The sequence below is a fragment of the Drosophila albomicans genome, chromosome 3 (assembly GCF_009650485.2).
Source record: "Drosophila albomicans strain 15112-1751.03 chromosome 3, ASM965048v2, whole genome shotgun sequence".
NCBI lineage: Eukaryota > Metazoa > Arthropoda > Insecta > Diptera > Drosophilidae > Drosophila > Drosophila albomicans.
In genome coordinates, this window is record NC_047629.2 from 20,673,102 (window position 1) to 20,691,124 (window position 18,023).

At 40.0% G+C, this 18,023-nt stretch overlaps 2 protein-coding genes across 3 annotated transcripts in view; one reads left to right on the forward strand and one right to left on the reverse strand.

Annotated features, from left to right (window-relative positions):
• The window catches only part of LOC117572329 (locomotion-related protein Hikaru genki), a 33,631-nt gene extending 31,886 nt beyond the window's left edge, over nucleotides 1-1,745 (forward strand). For both annotated transcript variants that reach the window (XM_034255065.2, XM_034255066.2), the window contains one exon: nucleotides 351-1,745. In XM_034255065.2, the coding sequence (XP_034110956.1) occupies nucleotides 351-577 (227 nt within the window). In that variant the 3' untranslated portion in view covers nucleotides 578-1,745. The remainder of the gene's footprint in view (nucleotides 1-350) is intronic.
• A 14,905-nt stretch (nucleotides 1,746-16,650) lies between these two features.
• LOC117566595 (uncharacterized) lies at nucleotides 16,651-17,290 on the reverse strand. The gene is made up of 2 exons (XM_034246137.1): nucleotides 17,240-17,290; nucleotides 16,651-17,157 (listed from the first exon to the last, which is right to left on the reverse strand). Exons 1-2 carry the CDS (start codon nucleotides 17,288-17,290, stop codon nucleotides 16,651-16,653), a joined length of 558 nt encoding a protein of 185 aa, XP_034102028.1.
• Between the last annotated feature and the right edge of the window lie 733 nt (nucleotides 17,291-18,023).

Sequence of the window (18,023 nt, forward strand, 5' to 3'; positions counted from 1 at the left end):
TAAGTAGACAACTGATAATGCAAACACATAATGCACATATACGCTGCGAAACCTTGCGTAAATCTCTCTCCAAAGTGGGCCCCACTCACAAACCAAATCAATTAATGAAACTTGTGTTGTATTTCCGCTGTGTAACAAACAATCGATTACCGATCTCAAACCGAAACCGAAACTGATACCGATACCGATACCGATACTGATACTGCTCTCAATCACCACGAATTCACAATCATGTAACATCAACGCGCAACAACTTGTTTGCTACCACCACTACTACATCAACCACCATGCATGCATGCCCAATATATGACCATCCATGCCATCCATGCCAAATCTCGCTCTCCGCTCAGGCAAATCGCAATGCCCCTATCCGGGCGATCCGCCCAATGGCCTGATCGCTCCACTCAAGTTCAACTACGATGCGGGCGATTACCTGAGCGTCCAATGCCGGCCCGGCTTCATCCAGATCCAGACGAACGAAGATCACACCACGGGGCCACCCGAACGGCCAAAATGTCAGGCAGATGGCAAGTGGTCAGGCCCATTACCCAAATGTCGCAGCTATGAGGAAGTGTAGCTTGTCAGCCACAGTACCAAGAATGTCAAGCAACGACTGCACGGCTCAAGGAAGAACAAGGATTTCTTAAGGCCTGACCCGGAGCTGGAGCTGGAGCTGGAGCTGATGTCCATGTTCACTTTCCCTCGAGTTGGCAGTCCCAAATGTGTAGTATTATGCCAACCATTATGTGTATACAATTTTGTGCTAGGACAAATTCCAAATTCAACACGAAACATGCAAATTGAAAATAAAAGAAAACCCCGAGTGATATTTAGATTAACTTAGTGAGAGGTATCAAAATTAATGAATTAATTATTAAATAAACACAAGATATATGATCAAATCTTTTTATTGGCTCTAATTAAACGTCGTAAAATCACTCGCAGATCGAACCTAACTTGCTTTTATATCATAACTATCCTATAAACTCAATCTTCAAAAACTACTTACTTATTGTAAAGCTCTTCTCTAGGCCCACTGAATATTTCATGAGAGAGGTTCTTAAGTGCTAGATGATATGATGAGAACATGACAAACCTGAGCAAAATGTAACATAAAATATAAATGTTAAATGTTGATAAACAAAGTAAAACAAAACTTTCAATTTATTTGTGTACTTTTTGTGAGTTTCCTTATGAACTTTTCCAATAATAATATTCGAATCTTTCGCTTGCATTTTATAAAGAAAAATAAGAAAATCAAAGAATGCTAATATATATATATATATACACTTATAATCGACAGTTAATTACAGGTATTCAAAGTGAATGTGTAAGCGCAGACGAATTCGTAGTTAATACTCTTATAATATACTCTTATACTTATACTCATCTGTACTTATGTAAAGTTCAAAACTGATGTAAGAGTCGCAGAGTTAAAAGTTGATTGATTGATTGATTGATTGGTTAGTTAGTTAGGTGCAGAGCAGTTCCAAAAATGCAAACGAATGTCATATCTCCCACTACGATAAGTAATACTTCTATATAAATATATATTTACCTAAAAGAAAAAAACCCGATACTACAAATATATGTGTATGTATAACGAGCATGTGTATGTAAGAGTCAAGTCGAGTCGAGTCGAGTCTGTAAGCAGCTGCAAACAGTTGAGAATGAACTAACTTTTAAATAAAAATCGTATAAATTATATATACACACATTCCGTGTGTGTAAATTGCAATTTGAAATGCCAATGCGTTTATGATTCAAGTGGATGGGTGGGTTTCCTTTGCCTCCTTTCAACATTCTCTGGGTCTCTGCTGACATAACAGTAACAGTTATGGCTACAGTTACAGCTGTACTTAACCGGGGCAGAAAAGAAAGCGTCGCTCGACGCCGGTTTAATATCCGCCAGAATGCCAGCACATATTTCGCAATTGTGGAACAAAAGCAATTTTGGCCAAAGCGTAAATGTGTGCCAAGGAAATACATATTTCATTTGGCAAAGCCAACAACTGCAGGGCCTAAACATAGCTCTGCTAATGCGAAAGGAAATGGCACAACGTACTCGAGCTCAAAGCAAAGCTAAAACGCTGTGAAATGCAGAAGGACCAGCACGAAGTAGAGATACCCTGGAATAGTTGCTGTTGAATACCAGGTTAAGTATACGTACGTATAAGTAATTTTTTATCGCTCATGGGGAAATGTTTAATTTCCGCATTCAATTCAATTGATTAAAAGTTTAAGCTTAAACAAATAAATTGAATATTGACATTTGCTTTTTTATTTACAATAATTGAATATCATTATTTCATTACAAATATATTTCATAATATCATAGACCACACATTATTTTGTTTAATTTAAGCATTAGCTATGCAGCAGAAATGTTTGCTTGTGAGCAATACAAATTTCGAAGAAAACTGAGTATAAACTGAGCCCTGCAGGGTTTGCATAAACCATTTGCTTACACACAGCTGTGCACTGAGCTGCGAATGCGAGTGTGTCTGTCCTCGGGCTATGCTACTACTTACACTTCTACATGGCCATAACAACACACACACCCACACACACGAGCACACACACGAGCACACCCACTTATGCTTATAGAAGTACTATATAGTACTATAAGCAGACACACAGAAATATTTCTACATAGACCTGGCCACACATGGCCAAAATTAATTTGTTTTGTTCTTTTACCTTTGGCCGCCTGAAGCGTAACGCTTTAAATGAAACGATTGACGCTGTATGCTATATGTTATATGCACACACACACATACATACAAAACATACACACACACTAACACACACATTGGCAGACTTGTCCACAAAAGCCATTGTCGTTTATTCATTTTGGCAATGGCGGCGCCCAATGCCACCCACATTCAACGCATTTAATGGCAATTTGTGTGTGTGTGTATGAGTGTGTGTAGGGTTTAAGAGCGGAAAGTGGAAAGGCGGGAGGCAGCGGTGGGTGCTACACAAAAAGGTGTCTAAATTGAGACGCCATGTCGCAACATTAACTGCCATGTGCGTAATTAAAATTAACTGCCAGCCCCACAGAGCTACAGTTGCTGGCACCGCTTTGGCTGCTGCTGCTGCTGCCACTGCCACTGCCACTGCTGTTGCAAATTGGTTTTGCTTGTACCCCACGACACAATTAATACAGCAGCGCGTTGGCAACATAAAAAACACATTTAGTCGCTTCAATTTCGAGCCATGCACTTTAATTGCTCTTAAAGCGTGTGCACAACACCATTTTTTGGCCAACTAATTAGCGGCTTTTGTTCAAGTTGCCTTAAGAAATGGCACACATTCACACACACACACACATTCATATGCACACCTGCGTGTGTGTGTTGCAGTGCAGCGTAAGGCAATTAGCTGTCTAGCCGGATGCGTTGCCATTTCCGTTTTGGCAGTTCAAGCTGTGATTGTGATTTTGCGCAAAGTTGCGCAATTTTCATTAGCACCTCGGAAAAACTTGGCACAACAGCGCGCACCGCGTTAAAGAGTCAGGATATGCCAACTGCAGTCGCTACTGCTGCTGCGGCTGCTGCTTAAACATATCACAACTGCAATATTTTCTCTTGACTATGCTCGTCGTCGGGGCCAAAAACCCAATGAGCTATGCATGTCACGTAGAGCTGCGAATGCCGTTCAAAGCAGCGTCACCCACACTCACACACACACATAGATAAAAAACCAAAAAAAAAAGAAGAAGAAAAAAGAAAAATAGAAGCTGCAATGGCATCACGAGTTTGGCCTCTGACACCCGCTGCCCGCCCGCCTCAGCTAACCCAGCTGCACCTCGATCCTTTTCACCCGCTTCTGCTGCTGCTGCTGCTGTTGCTGATGTTAAATGCATGCCAAAGCCGAAGGCTAACTACACTCCCAGCTGTATGTGTGTGTGTGTGTGTGTGTGTAAGTTTGTGTGCTATGTGTGCGTGTCATGCCCGGTTGACGGGTTAGACAAAGTGCAGTGGTGGCCATAAAGTTATCTATGCCATTTATTCGCACAATTCGCTTGTTTTAAAGTTGTGCTCCGCATGCCAGAGTCCCAGAGTCCACAGTCCACCGCATAGCTGACAAATTTCCACTGGCAACTTTATTGGAGCTGACTGACATAATGCCATACGAAAGCCATATACGTGCCATATATGAAATTTAATATAACTGCAAAATATAGTATAAAGAAGTAATATTAGACTGAACAATAGTCAGAGTTGAAGTGACAATTTGTTTGTTTTATGTGCCGAGTTGTGTATAGCATAAATATTGCAATACAAGTTACTTTGCAATTTCAATGCCAGCATGGAATACAATGGCTAATTGGAAGTTCTAAACAAACAATTCTATTTGTAGTACGAAATATTAAACTGGGTCAGAACTGAATTGTTTGTATTTCATTTTATTTGTTACTTCAGATGTGAAAGTTTCTTCCAAGATGTAATTAAACAATTCATTGCATTGTCTAATAATGTTTGAAATAATATAGTATTCTACTTTCAACTAATTTTAATTGCTTTTGATTGATAAACTGAGTCACAATTGAAATCTCTCAGCGCTCTTCAACTTAGCACACAAATTCATATTTATTTTATTACTTTAAGAGATGCAATAGTTTCTTACAAAATGTAAAAAAAAAATCAATACGTTGTTTCATACTGTCTGAAATATCATTTTATATAATATAGTTTTCACATCTCATTTGGTTTTTTTTTTTTGCTTTTGTTGAGTCATAATTTAATTTCATGTATTTCATATTGTTGCCTGCTCTTAAACTTGTTAGTTTGAACTTGCAGTAGTTGCACAATTCATTACATTATCCTTTTAAATATATTAGTTAAAAACGAAAATAGTATTCTGAGTCACAATTGCTAACATTTCATTTCAATTTGTTACATTAAGATCTGCGATAGTTTCTTCCAAAATACAATTATATCATTACTAATAAATATTGTATTATAATTTCAACTAACTGTATTCAATTTTGGTTGACAAGCTTTTATTGCCTGCTCTTTAATTTGTAACTTTTTGCGGTAGTTTCTGTAATGAAATTAGTTAATCTGTAATTACATTACAATTTCTGACACTGTCTGAAATAATAAATGCAGTATTCTAATTTCACTCAATTTTAGTCAATAGCTATCCGAATTAAAATGTCATGAAAATTTTGATCGAAAACACGAAATCCAATTACTCATTGTAATAGTGACATCTCTTTATGTTTTTCATCAGCAATGGCTCAGCAATTTGTTAGGCAAGCCATAATACATCAATCAAGAAGAACTGTGGCACATTCGCACCTTGACAATGTCGAATTTCTATCAATAGTTTAGTCTGGGGTTAAGCAACATGACAGCTGAGGCCAGTTATTAATGATGCGCAGCTAAACATCTTTTTGATTAATGCTCACATCCCAAAAGAACGCCAGACAGTATTCTAATACCCATTCAAGCTGAACAAGAGAAGCAGTCGCTGAGCTGACAGACCTTAAAAGCATGCAAATAAAGTGCGCAACATGTCGATGGCTACACTTTATCGTTTATCCTGGCAAAGTCCTTGCTCGTCTATATATCTGTCTGTTCGTCGTCTTTTGGTCTGCGGCAGCTTGTTAGCGCAGCTGCATATGAAATTCGAAGCGGGCTTTTGGCAATTTATTTCAATTTGTTGCATCAAAGGGCGGCACTGGGGGTCAAAAGTGGAAACGCATTGCGCATGCCGGCCTTAATTACGAGATAAATCAAGCGGCTGGTCGAGGGGAGAGAAAGGAGAGAGGGAGGAAGAGAGGTCAGCTCATAGTGCTGCATTTGGCTGGCCATTCATAATTGTTAGGCTGATTGGCAGCTCGTTTTGCAAAATGTTGGCTCTTGACTCTTGGCTGTGCAACGCTGCGTATGCGTTATGCCAGCGAACTTCGGTCTATTGGAAATTGTGAGTCTACACACTCTGCAGTTTATTTGTCACGTAATTAACCTCCGGTTGTGGTTCAGCCAAAGTCTCTCTGCCGTTGTAGCTTTAATTAAAAATCTCACACCTGCTTTCTCTCGCCTTTTTCATCTGTTGCAGCTGGCAGCAGCAGTGTCTAAATATTTGATATTTTTCAAGCTGAAGCTCGAGTTTGGCCAGCTCAAGTTGCAGAAGAAGTTCCCTCTTGGCAACCGCAACCACTTGAACTTCGCCCGGCAATTGCTCCCCAAGGAGCATTTTGTTACGTACCGCGCTCCAATTAATTCTCATACACAAACACAAGAGCAAACAAACGCACACACACACACACACACACATACTCATACGCACAAAGAGAGCGAAGCGCAGCACATTACGCATACGTCGCGTTGCCTTTGACTTTCCCTTTGCAGCTTAACTGATTCATTTCAAGCGAATTAACATTTAGATTAAAAGGCAACACGCGCGCACACACACAAAAAATGCAAAATTACAGAAAATACACATACACAGAAACAAATATAAAGAATGAAATGAAAACTTGTGGAGGGGAAACGAAAAATATTAACATTTTTCATAAATATTTATTGAAAGCGGCGACTTGGCGACTTTCAGCCAAAACTGTTTCGACTGCACAGCAATCTAACTTCTTACAATATCAGACTGTGACCAGTACTGAACTTCCTTCGCCCCAGTCTCATTGCAAAGTACTTTGCATTCTGCACAATGTAATAAGAGATGAAAGCCAAACAACAGAAGCATCAGAACCAACAGCTGGAGCAAGAGAAAGAGAAAGAAGCAGAAGCAGAAACAGAAGCAGAAGCCGACCAACTGGCAACCGGACACATTTCTTGCTCTGCACTGAATTCAAATCGAAAATAAGTATGAGAGAAAGCGCAGAAAGAAAGAAAAAAAGTAGCAGCTGCTTGAAGAAACACATTGTTATTATTGATATTACGCTGATTGCAATTTCAGCAATTCACTGGATACTTAAGGAACTGACTGCGAGAACAGTTCCATTTAATGCTGATGCGACAATCAATTTAAGATATTCAATTATGAATACTAAAAGTAGTTAAAGAAGATTTCGCTAGTAAGATGTTAGTGAACCGAAAAGTTTATTTTCTTTTTCCTACATTTGTAATTTTGCAAATTTCTGGCATGAAGCTAAATTTAACTCTAATATCTCATGCGTTGCTGTTGAATATATGAATGAATAACACAAAAATATTAAACTCATTGAAATGCAAATTGTTTGAGCCAGTGGCTGGCTTTAAGCTGTCAACTCTCACACTCTACATTCGACTACAACGTTTTATTTATGTTATTCAATTTCACAAAATGTGCAGTCTGATAAAATGTGATGCGAGTCTCGCGCACTCGCATGCGATAAGTATTATATTTTAATGTTTTCGTATCTATGAACGAATGCTACTTCTGTTTGCAGTGAATTGAACTTCCGTTTGTCGCTCACAGCTCACTGAGTTTTAATATAAAAAAACACACACATCAACAGCAGCAACAACAACAACAAATTGAGTCACACGCTGCGTTCACTTCATAAAATGGCGCAGAGGCAAATCAAATTTCTTAACACCTACACAAAAAAATAAAAAGCAAGTAGTGGCAGAGCATGTTCTTCGTGCTCTGTTCGCTCTTTCTCTCTCTCTGTGTTCAGTCTCTGTGTGTTTGCTCCTGCTGTGCCCGAGTAATATAAATAATAAGCATAACAGCAGGCGCGGCAACAACAATAGCAATAAAAGCGTAACAACTGCAAAGAGCAAAGACAAAAGCTGCTGATGCTAGCAGTTGAGTCTGCTGCTGTTGCTGCTGGGAGGCAGAAGAAAAGTACAAGCACAAATGACAATTGACACGAGTTGGCAGCTTGCTGCGTTGCACAAGAAGGAGGGGAAAAGGAGAAAAGTGGAGGATACTAGGTGGAGTCTACAACTTTCTGTTTGCACTTTGCGCAATTTATTTTATTGTTGTTTGGCAAACAACTTTCATAAGTTTCCAGCTGGTTCGCAAAACGCCACTCAATTTCGGTCGCCATTTGAAAGAAAGTTGTCAACTTGCGTTTTGGATTATTAGTTGCCATGGCGCAGAGAAGTGCGGGGGAGGAGTGAAGAGGGTAGCTGGTGTGCCACGGTGGCAGTGCGTTTTGTGGCATTCATTACCATAAGCAGTTTGCCAGGTGGCATGCAAATTGGTCACGCAACGCAGCTGTGAATGCCATGCAAATTTTCATGACAAATCAGCAACAGAAAATTGCATTAATTGAGCGAGTTTCTCTTCCATTTTCCCCCTCTTTCTCTCTCTCTCTCTATCTATTGCTGTCTCGTTGTGTGTGTGTGGCAAAAGGATTTGCATACACAAAGTGAATCAATTCAAAGCCAAAAAGTCAATCAAACTGTAAAAATAAATGTAAATATAACAAATACAAACACAAACAGAACAGAGTACAGGAGAGGAGAGGAGAGAGAAAACGAGATAAAGAGAAAAGCTGTTCAATTGCATATGGTGAACTGTGTGTTGGTCAGCTCTGCGTCTAAAATCCACACTCGAAAATAGTCTCTAAACCGCTGTCCATTTGCCCCAAACAGTGAGTGTTTATATTCGTATCTGTGTGTGTCTGTGTCGGTGTTTGCATGTGTGAGAACAATAAATAAAGTCTAGCCGGCGAACACTTCAAAAAACAATTATGGCTGCCAGCGGGATACGCATGACTGCAACAGGAGCAACAGCAACAGCAGCAGCAGCCGCAGCAAGATTCATTCAACCGGGTTTGGGATTTGGGGTAACACTGCAGTTTTTGGGTTTTCTCTATGGATTCGCCATTGGTTCACTGGCCGCAAAAAGTTTATGCGCTTGTTTATACAATACAAATATAGTTTGCTATACGAGAATATGGCGAAAAGTCTTGCTAACATAAATAATATGCAAGAATGCAATAAAAGCGTCTGCTCGACGATACGAATACCAACTAAAAAGAAGAATATGCTGACCATGAAAGGGAAAAGAATGAGGATTGATAGCAGCTAAGGACGAAAGTAATAGATAGAGTAACAGCTGAAGACAGTGTTTATGATTAGTCAATAACTTAGCATTAGGCAAAATAAAGTTTGTAATAAATTGTCAACAATATGAGTATTAAGAAATATTGATATGAGTGACTCAACATAGAACCAAAGGTATAAAGAATGCGCACTTAGAATTAGAAAAGAATACTAAAATGCGCTCTTAATATAAGTATAATTTAAAATAGTATAACATATAGATTGCTTTCAATTTTCAAGAAGAGTAAAGAATATATTATGAAATGCGGTCTTAAAATAAGTCTAATTTGTGATTAGAAAATTTAAGTTTAAAAAGATAAAAACAAATTTTTGATTGTATTCAATTTCAACAATTATAAGAGATGTTTATATAAGCGAATTGTAAATAAAGCTATTTAGAATGTGCACTTATTTTAGAGTTAAACTATTTTAGCATTGGGGGAAATTAAGTCAATCATTAAGACCACATTAAAGTATATATTTAATAGTCTACAATATACTAAGAAAAAATTGAGATTAAAGTTTAAAAAACCATTTAGAAAGTACCTTTAGAATTAGATAAATTTAATTTAGAGAAATTTAAAAATTAAAAATAAGTGCAAATTAAAGTATGCTCTTTAATATAAGCAAAAATATGATATGGGAAGGTAGACATTATAGAAAGTGACATTAGAATTATATAAATTGATTTTAGGAAACTCAAGCAAATAAAAATGAGATCAAATGAAAGTAAGTATTAAATTCACAGCAATATTATGTAATGAAATACCATTTCAGAGAATCAAGTTATGTGCTTAAAATAAATTCCAAGTAAAAGATGTATTTCTAATACCAAAATAACTGAGCTGTGCTGCCAAAATATAATTGCAAAAGTCACTGATTGCCTACAGGGTATTTTATTCGGAAGCAAAACAAGTCGGATCAAATGCATGGCGTGAGTTGCTGCCAAACGGAAACGGAAGTGGAAGTGGCTGTGTAGTTGTTATATGTGTTTCTGAGCATGTGAATATTTTTGTGTGTGTGAGTGTGTCTGTGTGTGTTGATAAAACAATAGCGCACAGTTCGATGGTCTACATAATTGTTTACAACTGTTGGCATTGTTTTGTTATTGACAAGAAGTGGCAGTCAGCTAGCGAAAATGCCAGAGGTTGAGCCGATGAACGGTTGAGAGACTGAAAGGGCAATGGGTAAAAGGTCAGTGAACAAACAGCTAATTTTAGCCATGTCATCTCGCAACTCGTTCGCACCAAATTAAAGCTGCTAATGTTATTACCCGGAATTTGTAGCACGACGACGACGTATAGAGGGAGAGGGAGAGAGACAGAGCAAGAGCTATGTAGCGAGGTGTCAATGGATGATGGCAGGAAAAGCGCGAATTTGCCATCATCAAGTGAAATGCTTCCATATGCGAAATCAGATTTGGAATACATTCGCCTCAAAGCCAATTAAGGTTGCCAACCGTGGTTGTTGGCCAAAAAGGTTTCCCTTCGTTTGCTGCTGCGAACGAAAAGCAAGAGCAACAGCAACGTCAACAGACACTCGCAGTTGGGGTTGCCATCGGAGTTCAAGTTGAGCGAAGCTGATGATGGCAATAGCAACAGCAACAGCAACAGGAATGGCAACAGGAGTGGCAATGGCAACAAGCTGTCATAGGGCAATCAAGCAAGCGAAGAGGGAAAGCAAAGGACTGAGAACAGTTTGCGTATGTATGTATAAAAAAAAAACATATGCAACGCTGTCTAGCAAGCAATTTTTCTGTTCCTGTCTGTCTGGCTTTGCCTTCTGCCTCTGCTTTCGGTCTTAAAGTGCTTGGCTGAAACTTTAATTCTATTGCCAATTGCAACCGCACACGACAGATGCAATTACATCTCTCTCACTCTCGCTCTGTCTCTGTCTCTCTACACACTCTCAGACTCTCTCTAGGTCGTAAATTGGCAGCGTGATATTAAATTACGTGTGACTTTCTACTCCCGCTGGCTGCAACGTAATCCATTTCCGGTTCGTTGGCTGGTTTACATTTACCGTTAATCTCGTGCTAAGCGCCTCAAATAAATTATTCGCAGACCTTTTTTACCTATGCACCTTTCCTTCCGTCTCTCTCTCTAGTTCTGCTGCTGAAATTTGCAATTAAAATGCATGCCTCGCTGACGCTGACGCCGGTGTTGCCAGTTGCCCGTTGCCATTTGGCATTTGCTTGCAACGTTTTGTGGCAGCCGCTTGACCCAATTCCCAACACAAAAGTCAGACAGCATTTGGTCAGCTTCGGTAGCGGTAGCTCCTGCTATTTTTTTTTATTTTGGGTTTGCTGCAACCAACGCTAATGTGTGGCGAACGCGAATGCCATACGAAATATAAAAAGTATTCGACTGATGCGAATTCTGTTGGCTTTTGTGGCGCTCGTTCCGCTGTTGCCGCTGCGGTTCTTAGCTGTTTATCAGGCTAAACGCGGCTAATGGATTAGAGAGCAACACTCTCCAACTCTTTCACTCTCTTTCTCTCTCTCTGTATTTACTGACTAACTGCATTTGCATTTCCCATTTAACTGCTGATGCACTCTCGCTAGGCAAAAGCAATTCGCATTCCCGCAGTCCACTTGATTATGCGCTCGAATGTATGCTATAAAAACAAGAACACGCTCCGCAAATGCTGCGACACATGTGTGCTCCATTTAATGGATCGATTGATAGTTAACTGCCAGTATTAATTAATTAACTTTACGATTATTTCTGCTTGCCGTGCAAATGTGTGGCCTTAAAAATATATTTGCTTCTGACACTGTTTAAATGGGGTACGACTTTTTATGCATTTTTGCAGCTCTTTGAACTTGTTCTTTGAAATCCAATTTTTATGCAATTCATTTAAGTACTATACAGATGTTTGCTTTTAAAATGAATTCAAGCTATTATATGGGAAATTCTCTGAAATTGCTTCCGCTTCTATTCAAATATTGTTCAACAAATATATCAATATAACAAGTAAAATAGCTACAAGTGTGCTCGATTTTGAGATACCCGCTACGTATTGTGAATAAATGCACAATGCGGCATTAATCTTAAAATATACTAAAAACCGAAGACTAAATTTGGTATATAAATATACCAGATTGTTACCAAAAGCAACTAAGACCCGTAGTAAGTATTCATTTTATTTTTTCTTCCATTTAAATATTATGTAATAAATTTATCAAAACGCTACCAATTTTATTTGCACCTTTCACTTTATTTCAAAATACTTTCTGCGCATCAAATCAAACAAGCTGTGCATTCTTTATGAGTTGATTGCAACAAGCTGATTGCGAGTCTTCACAATAGAATTGGAATGGAGCCTAACTGTTTTTGTCTGCCTGCAATTGAAGCCTGATTCAGCAGTCAGAAGAGACTTTTTGAATTGGCTAGACTTCGGAAAATGCAATTACAACACCGAGGCAAAATTCATCTACTGCGCTCAGCAACAGATTCCCTTTTTCGACTCCCTGCAAAGCCGCGAGAGGCAGTTGCGTTGTGGTGCATCAAAACCAAATGCACTTAATTGAGTGAAGTGAAGTAGAGTGGAGTGTATAGAAAATGAGAGAGGGAGTAGAGTGGAGTGTAGAGAGAATGAGAGAGGGAGTCTCTCGCTATGGAGAGACAAAGAGCTGGAGACACTGCCTGTGGACTGTGCACTCGAAGCGGCTGAAAAATGACTGGTCCATTAGCTCAATCAGGCATCGTTTTACCTGGCAGCGGTCAGTCAATTAAATGACTTTAAATTGGCTCGCAAATTTAAGGTCTATTTTGAGAACGGATGCCGGATTCTGTTTTGCCCGTCTGTCGCTTTCCGTTTGCTGTTTTTTTGAGTGGCATACATTAAGCGTTAACGTCAACCAGGCAGTCGGGCAGCCGGGCAACCAGCTATGGGAAATGTGTGTCATCATCATCATGTGGCTGCCGTTTGGTTGCACTCCGTACCCAAGTGCGCTCATTACAAGCTCCGAGGCTTTCAAGTGCCTTTAAATTGCCATTCAGCGTCAGTTTCAGTTGCAGTCGCAGCTGCATGGTGCATGCTGCATGCTGCATGCCTCATGCTTCATGCTTATATCCACATCTATGTGGCTGTCGCCTTGCTGCTGATTAACGCTGCTGAATTGTGACCATTTTGCGCTTTTATCGCTTTAATTGTTGTTCTACCCGTTTGCACTGGCATCGCCTATCCTGCTTCTGTTTCTGCCTCTGGCTGTTGATGTTGCTCTTGCTGTGGCTGTGGCTGTTTCAGTCCGACGACTATGCTTCCTGTTGCCACAGTTTTGCATCCGTTTCCTGTTGCCTGAGCAACGCCAATGGCAGTTCTCGCAGCCAGCAAAACTGACAGGCAATGCAGGTCACACCGCCATATCCCTCTTTGTTGCTCATCAATAGCATTACGTATACGCACAAAAGATGTTGATTTTTAGCAGTAGTTACTTATCAGCGCAAACAACAAAAGGTGCACAATGAAATTTCATTACGGTTAGTGAAAAGCATCACCTGGCAATCAGCCAGGCGAAGTCAAACAACAACAGCATCAACAATCGAGCAACGGCAGCTGCGTGGCCCGAAGGCGTCTCATTAAAAATGCCCCCATTCTGTTGGCTGTCGACTTGCTTTAAACAATATAATTATTAACGCATAATATGCTCATTAAGCGATTAAATAAACATGCGAAATACGCATGGGTGATAAATATCGTCGTCTACTACGTGATATGTTTAAATCATTTGGCATCAGGCATCGGAAACATTGTTTGCCACCATATTTGCACAGTTGATTCGCTTTGATAAATGTGCATATTGAATATATCGTACATATATGCAGCGCTATAAATTATATGCCGTAGTTTGTATAAGCTCAACTCGCTATAAAACATAGAGCATAGCAAGCGTTAATACTATTATAACGTGGATGATGCTCATTATTGTAGTCTCAGCTTTAACCGCATTCATTAGCTGTGCAGAGAGATAGAGAGCTGGAGATAGAGATGAAGAGCGATGGCATGTAAATCCATTTAAATGATTGCGCTTTGACGTTAATTAGCCAAAGCACAAGCGCAGACTACAAGCATAATCAAATCCTTTTGGACCTCCATCTCTGCATCCCTTCAACCTTTTGCACTTTATCTTGTTGTCTAGCTGGTTATGCATCTCAGGGATTTCATGTTGAATATGGCTGCGATGCGTTGCGATGCGATGCGATGCAATGCAATGAGTATTTGCAATTGGGCTTCAGATGTGCTCAATGGCTTCGCAGTTGGCAGTTCACAGTTTGCAGCTTACAGTTTGCAGTTGCTTGTTAAATACTGTTGTGGTCATAAAGCCGCACATTAAATGCGCAGTCGAGTAGTTTGGATTGTAAATCACATTACACATACGCCTCGTTGTCTAGCAGCAGCAGCAGCAGCAAATTTGTGTGCGAGCATGCATTAGCTTGAGCTGCATTTTAATACACATAGCGCTAATAATTCACACAATAAGCTCGAAGGCAGGCCAGGCAAATGCCATTGCCATTATTCATAGGGCAACCAAATACTCGTAGTCGCAGTCGCACTCACAATCGAGGGTGGGAAAGTTGGGAATGGAAACCCCCGAAAACATGTGTCTGTGCGATACAAAACAGGTAAGCAACGTCATATGCTCTGCAGCCCTTCGTATGGCAACTAAAATATGGCAAACTTTAGTGCCACCGAATGCTATATGGATGCGTCGAGTTGGAAGATATTGTGGGAGGGAAGGGTGGCAGAAGGGAGGATGCCAGTTGAGTCAGCTTCGCATCGCACAAAGGCAGACAGACTGTGGGAGCGACACGTTTATAGCATTTGCCAATGCCCAGAGTGTGCTTTTCACTTTTATTGTTGCTATTGCTGTATTACTCTTACCTCAATGCTGGCAAAGTGTTTTGTATCTGCTGAGTCTGAGGCCGACTATATAACTGTCTGCTGTTGCCTCTGTTGCTGCTGCTCCTTGTCTCTTTTTATCTCTTTGCCCCACGTCGCTTGACTCTGTCGGTGGCAGAAACATGAGCTGCAGCAGCTGCACCTGCTACAACATACTTTCATGCATTTATGCGATTTGGTTTTACCAAGTTTACCTTTTGTTCTTACTGCTACTTCTTCTACACAGCATTTTTTCCAACTGTGTTTTTTATGACAGCTTGCAACATGTGTTACTCGAATTTCCACAAATGTTTGTTGTCCCTCTACTTGTTACGTTAGTGGCTTAACAGACTAGCACTGCATGTGGTACTCCACTGCACTCCACGGCTGTCAAATCAATTAATTATGAGCTATTGCGTTATGTTTTCAGCCTGTCTAACTCATTCTCTGAATTCTTTTGGGTCGCCCAATTGGCTGACCGCACACACACACACACAAACACATGCAAGCGAAATAAAATGCCAATGAAATTTGCGTCTGACAAATTTGTTCGTCTGTGCAAAAATGGTTTGTTTGTTTGCCACAACCCAAAACACACACACACACACACTCTCACATAAGTCTATATATAAATGGAATTTTTCGATTTTATTGCTCAATGAATACAGCAGCAACAGCAGGAGAGCAGCGGGTGGTGGTGACAGTATCCACAGAAATCCGGCCTGGATTGCATTAATGTGCGGCATTTAAATGCCTTGCGACCGCAAAACAAAACACCAAGCAACGTCCAAAGCCAAAGCCAATGCCAGCCAACAAAAAAAGGGACATTCTGCATTTGCATGTTTACAAAATGGCCCAGGCAACAACACTACAGACGACCAAACATAAAATACAGATGCTCGACTTAAGATTACCCGTATTTTTGAAATAACTAAGTGTTTTGCTGTTTAGTCATTAGTCATTAGTCATTAGTTTAGTCTGCTTGCTAATTGAGAAGCCACTGTAAATACCACTGCTTGCCGTGTTTTTTACACTGCTTGCTTCAGCTATTACATGATTTTCTCTGCTTGTTTAATTGATGTACTCTAAAAATTAAGAAATTAAATTGAAATTGATATTTTATACAAATATTTCAAAATGCATATTTCATAAAATATTTGCCATACAATAATATCAGTTTAAAAGTGCGACTACAAAGCTAAATAAATACACAAGCGTACATCAAATACTCGTTAGTTGCGCTTTCAGCCATTGAGTGCGGGTATTTTCAGACAGGTTTGGGTCAGCAATTGCAGACGAGACGGAGTAAGAAGGGTAGCGAAGCAGATACATATTGTTCACATGGCTGTTGTTGGATTCAGGCCCAAAAACTGGCGACACACAACACACAACACACAACGCACAATTCGCATTGTTTGGCTTTTGTCAGTAGCAACTAAGCTCCCAGCTTCCTTTTTGCTCTTTTGTGTATGTGTGTGTGTTTGTGTGTTTGTGCTTGTGTGTTTGCTCGCCTAATGCATGTGCTGTGAAATTCGGTGATTTATGACATTAAATGCACAAAAATAGGATTTTATTTGAATTTAATGGGTTTTTAGTGTGTTTTAATGTGATCCATTTGCGGAAATTTGCAGATTTGCAGGCATTCAACAACCGAATTTATTTTACAGCTCGACAAATTTGCTGATTTAAAGTGCGCAACTCGAATCTAATTTAATTGCATTGCTTTAAAAGCATTTAGGTAAAGTTTTCTTGTTATTCTTTATAGCATTAATATGCTTTGACTGATCTCGGTCAAACACTTAACACCTCCAATTAGTTTGCCACGTTTTAAGAAGCGAAAATTCCCATTCAAATATCCGATGGGCATTATTTCCGGCCAAGTATCACTGTTCATTAGCAAATCCTTAATGTAATATGTGCCCTTAGGCAAAGGACAATGCTTGCCATCGAAGGGCAGATTCGTGTGTTGACTGCGTTGCAGCGTCGATTTGCCATAAGTGCCAATATACATGCGCATGGCGCGACAAATGTTCATCTGCGGCACCGAGAAGATCATGTTTCGCCACTCGCCATTGCGCAGCGGATCAGTTTGAAAGTCCACCGACATCTGAAAGTTGGTCGCATCCATGTCCTCGTTGATGCGAACAGTTCCATTGAGCGCACGCTCGCGACCCATTAAACGAATGTCAGTGAAATCAATAATGGGTTCGCCCTCCACTTCCAAGGCTTCGAATAGTATAATTTCCACGCTGTACAGTTTGCTGGCCTTGCGGCGAGAGATTAATGCATAATTAGTTGGGGGTGGGGGGCGTGTGCATTCAAAAGTTCAATTCAAAGAGCTCACTTACCCAGCACGTTGCCAGCGATGTCAAAAGAACAATTTGAGCAGAAGACTTCATATTGCGTTGTGGTAATTGCATTTCAGATGCCAACCGACCACATTTATATATGGCTCTCAATTAAACAGTTTGCCATGTTTTTGCCCATCTAATCGCATTAATTTGTGCAATTTTGTATGCGCACACACACGAATTAATTGGAATTCATTGTGTTGCCGCTGCCGCTGTTCTATCTCAATATATCAATTAAAATTATGTGCTGTCTGTCTGTCTCGTATCGTCTCGTATCGTATCGAGAGAAAGCAAATCATCAAATCATGCCAGTCATGTTTCGGCACTGTATACGCTGCGTATATGTAATATTACGTATACGTATATGATGGCGCGTCGATAGAGAACAAGAGCGAGAGCGAGTGAGAGCAAACAAGGGCCATATGCACTACCAATTTATGGCTTCAATAAACATAAAGTTCATAAACTCCCAAGGCATCGTTGCTCATCATTTGCAGCGGATTGTCAAGGGGTAACAGCAGCAACAGCAGCAGCAGCAGCAACAGCAAACTCTAGCGGCAGCAACAGCAACGACAGCAGCAGCAACGTTGTTCGGTCAAATAAATAATGAAAAAGAAAAGTGATGTCATAAAAATTTTATCTCTTAACTGGAATTGAGCAGCACGAACAAGCAACAACAGGAGCAGAAGCAGAAGCAGCAGCAGTAAATGTGGCTGCAGTAACAACAACAATGCAAGCACACACACACACACACATGCTTATACACAGATATGATGCTTGG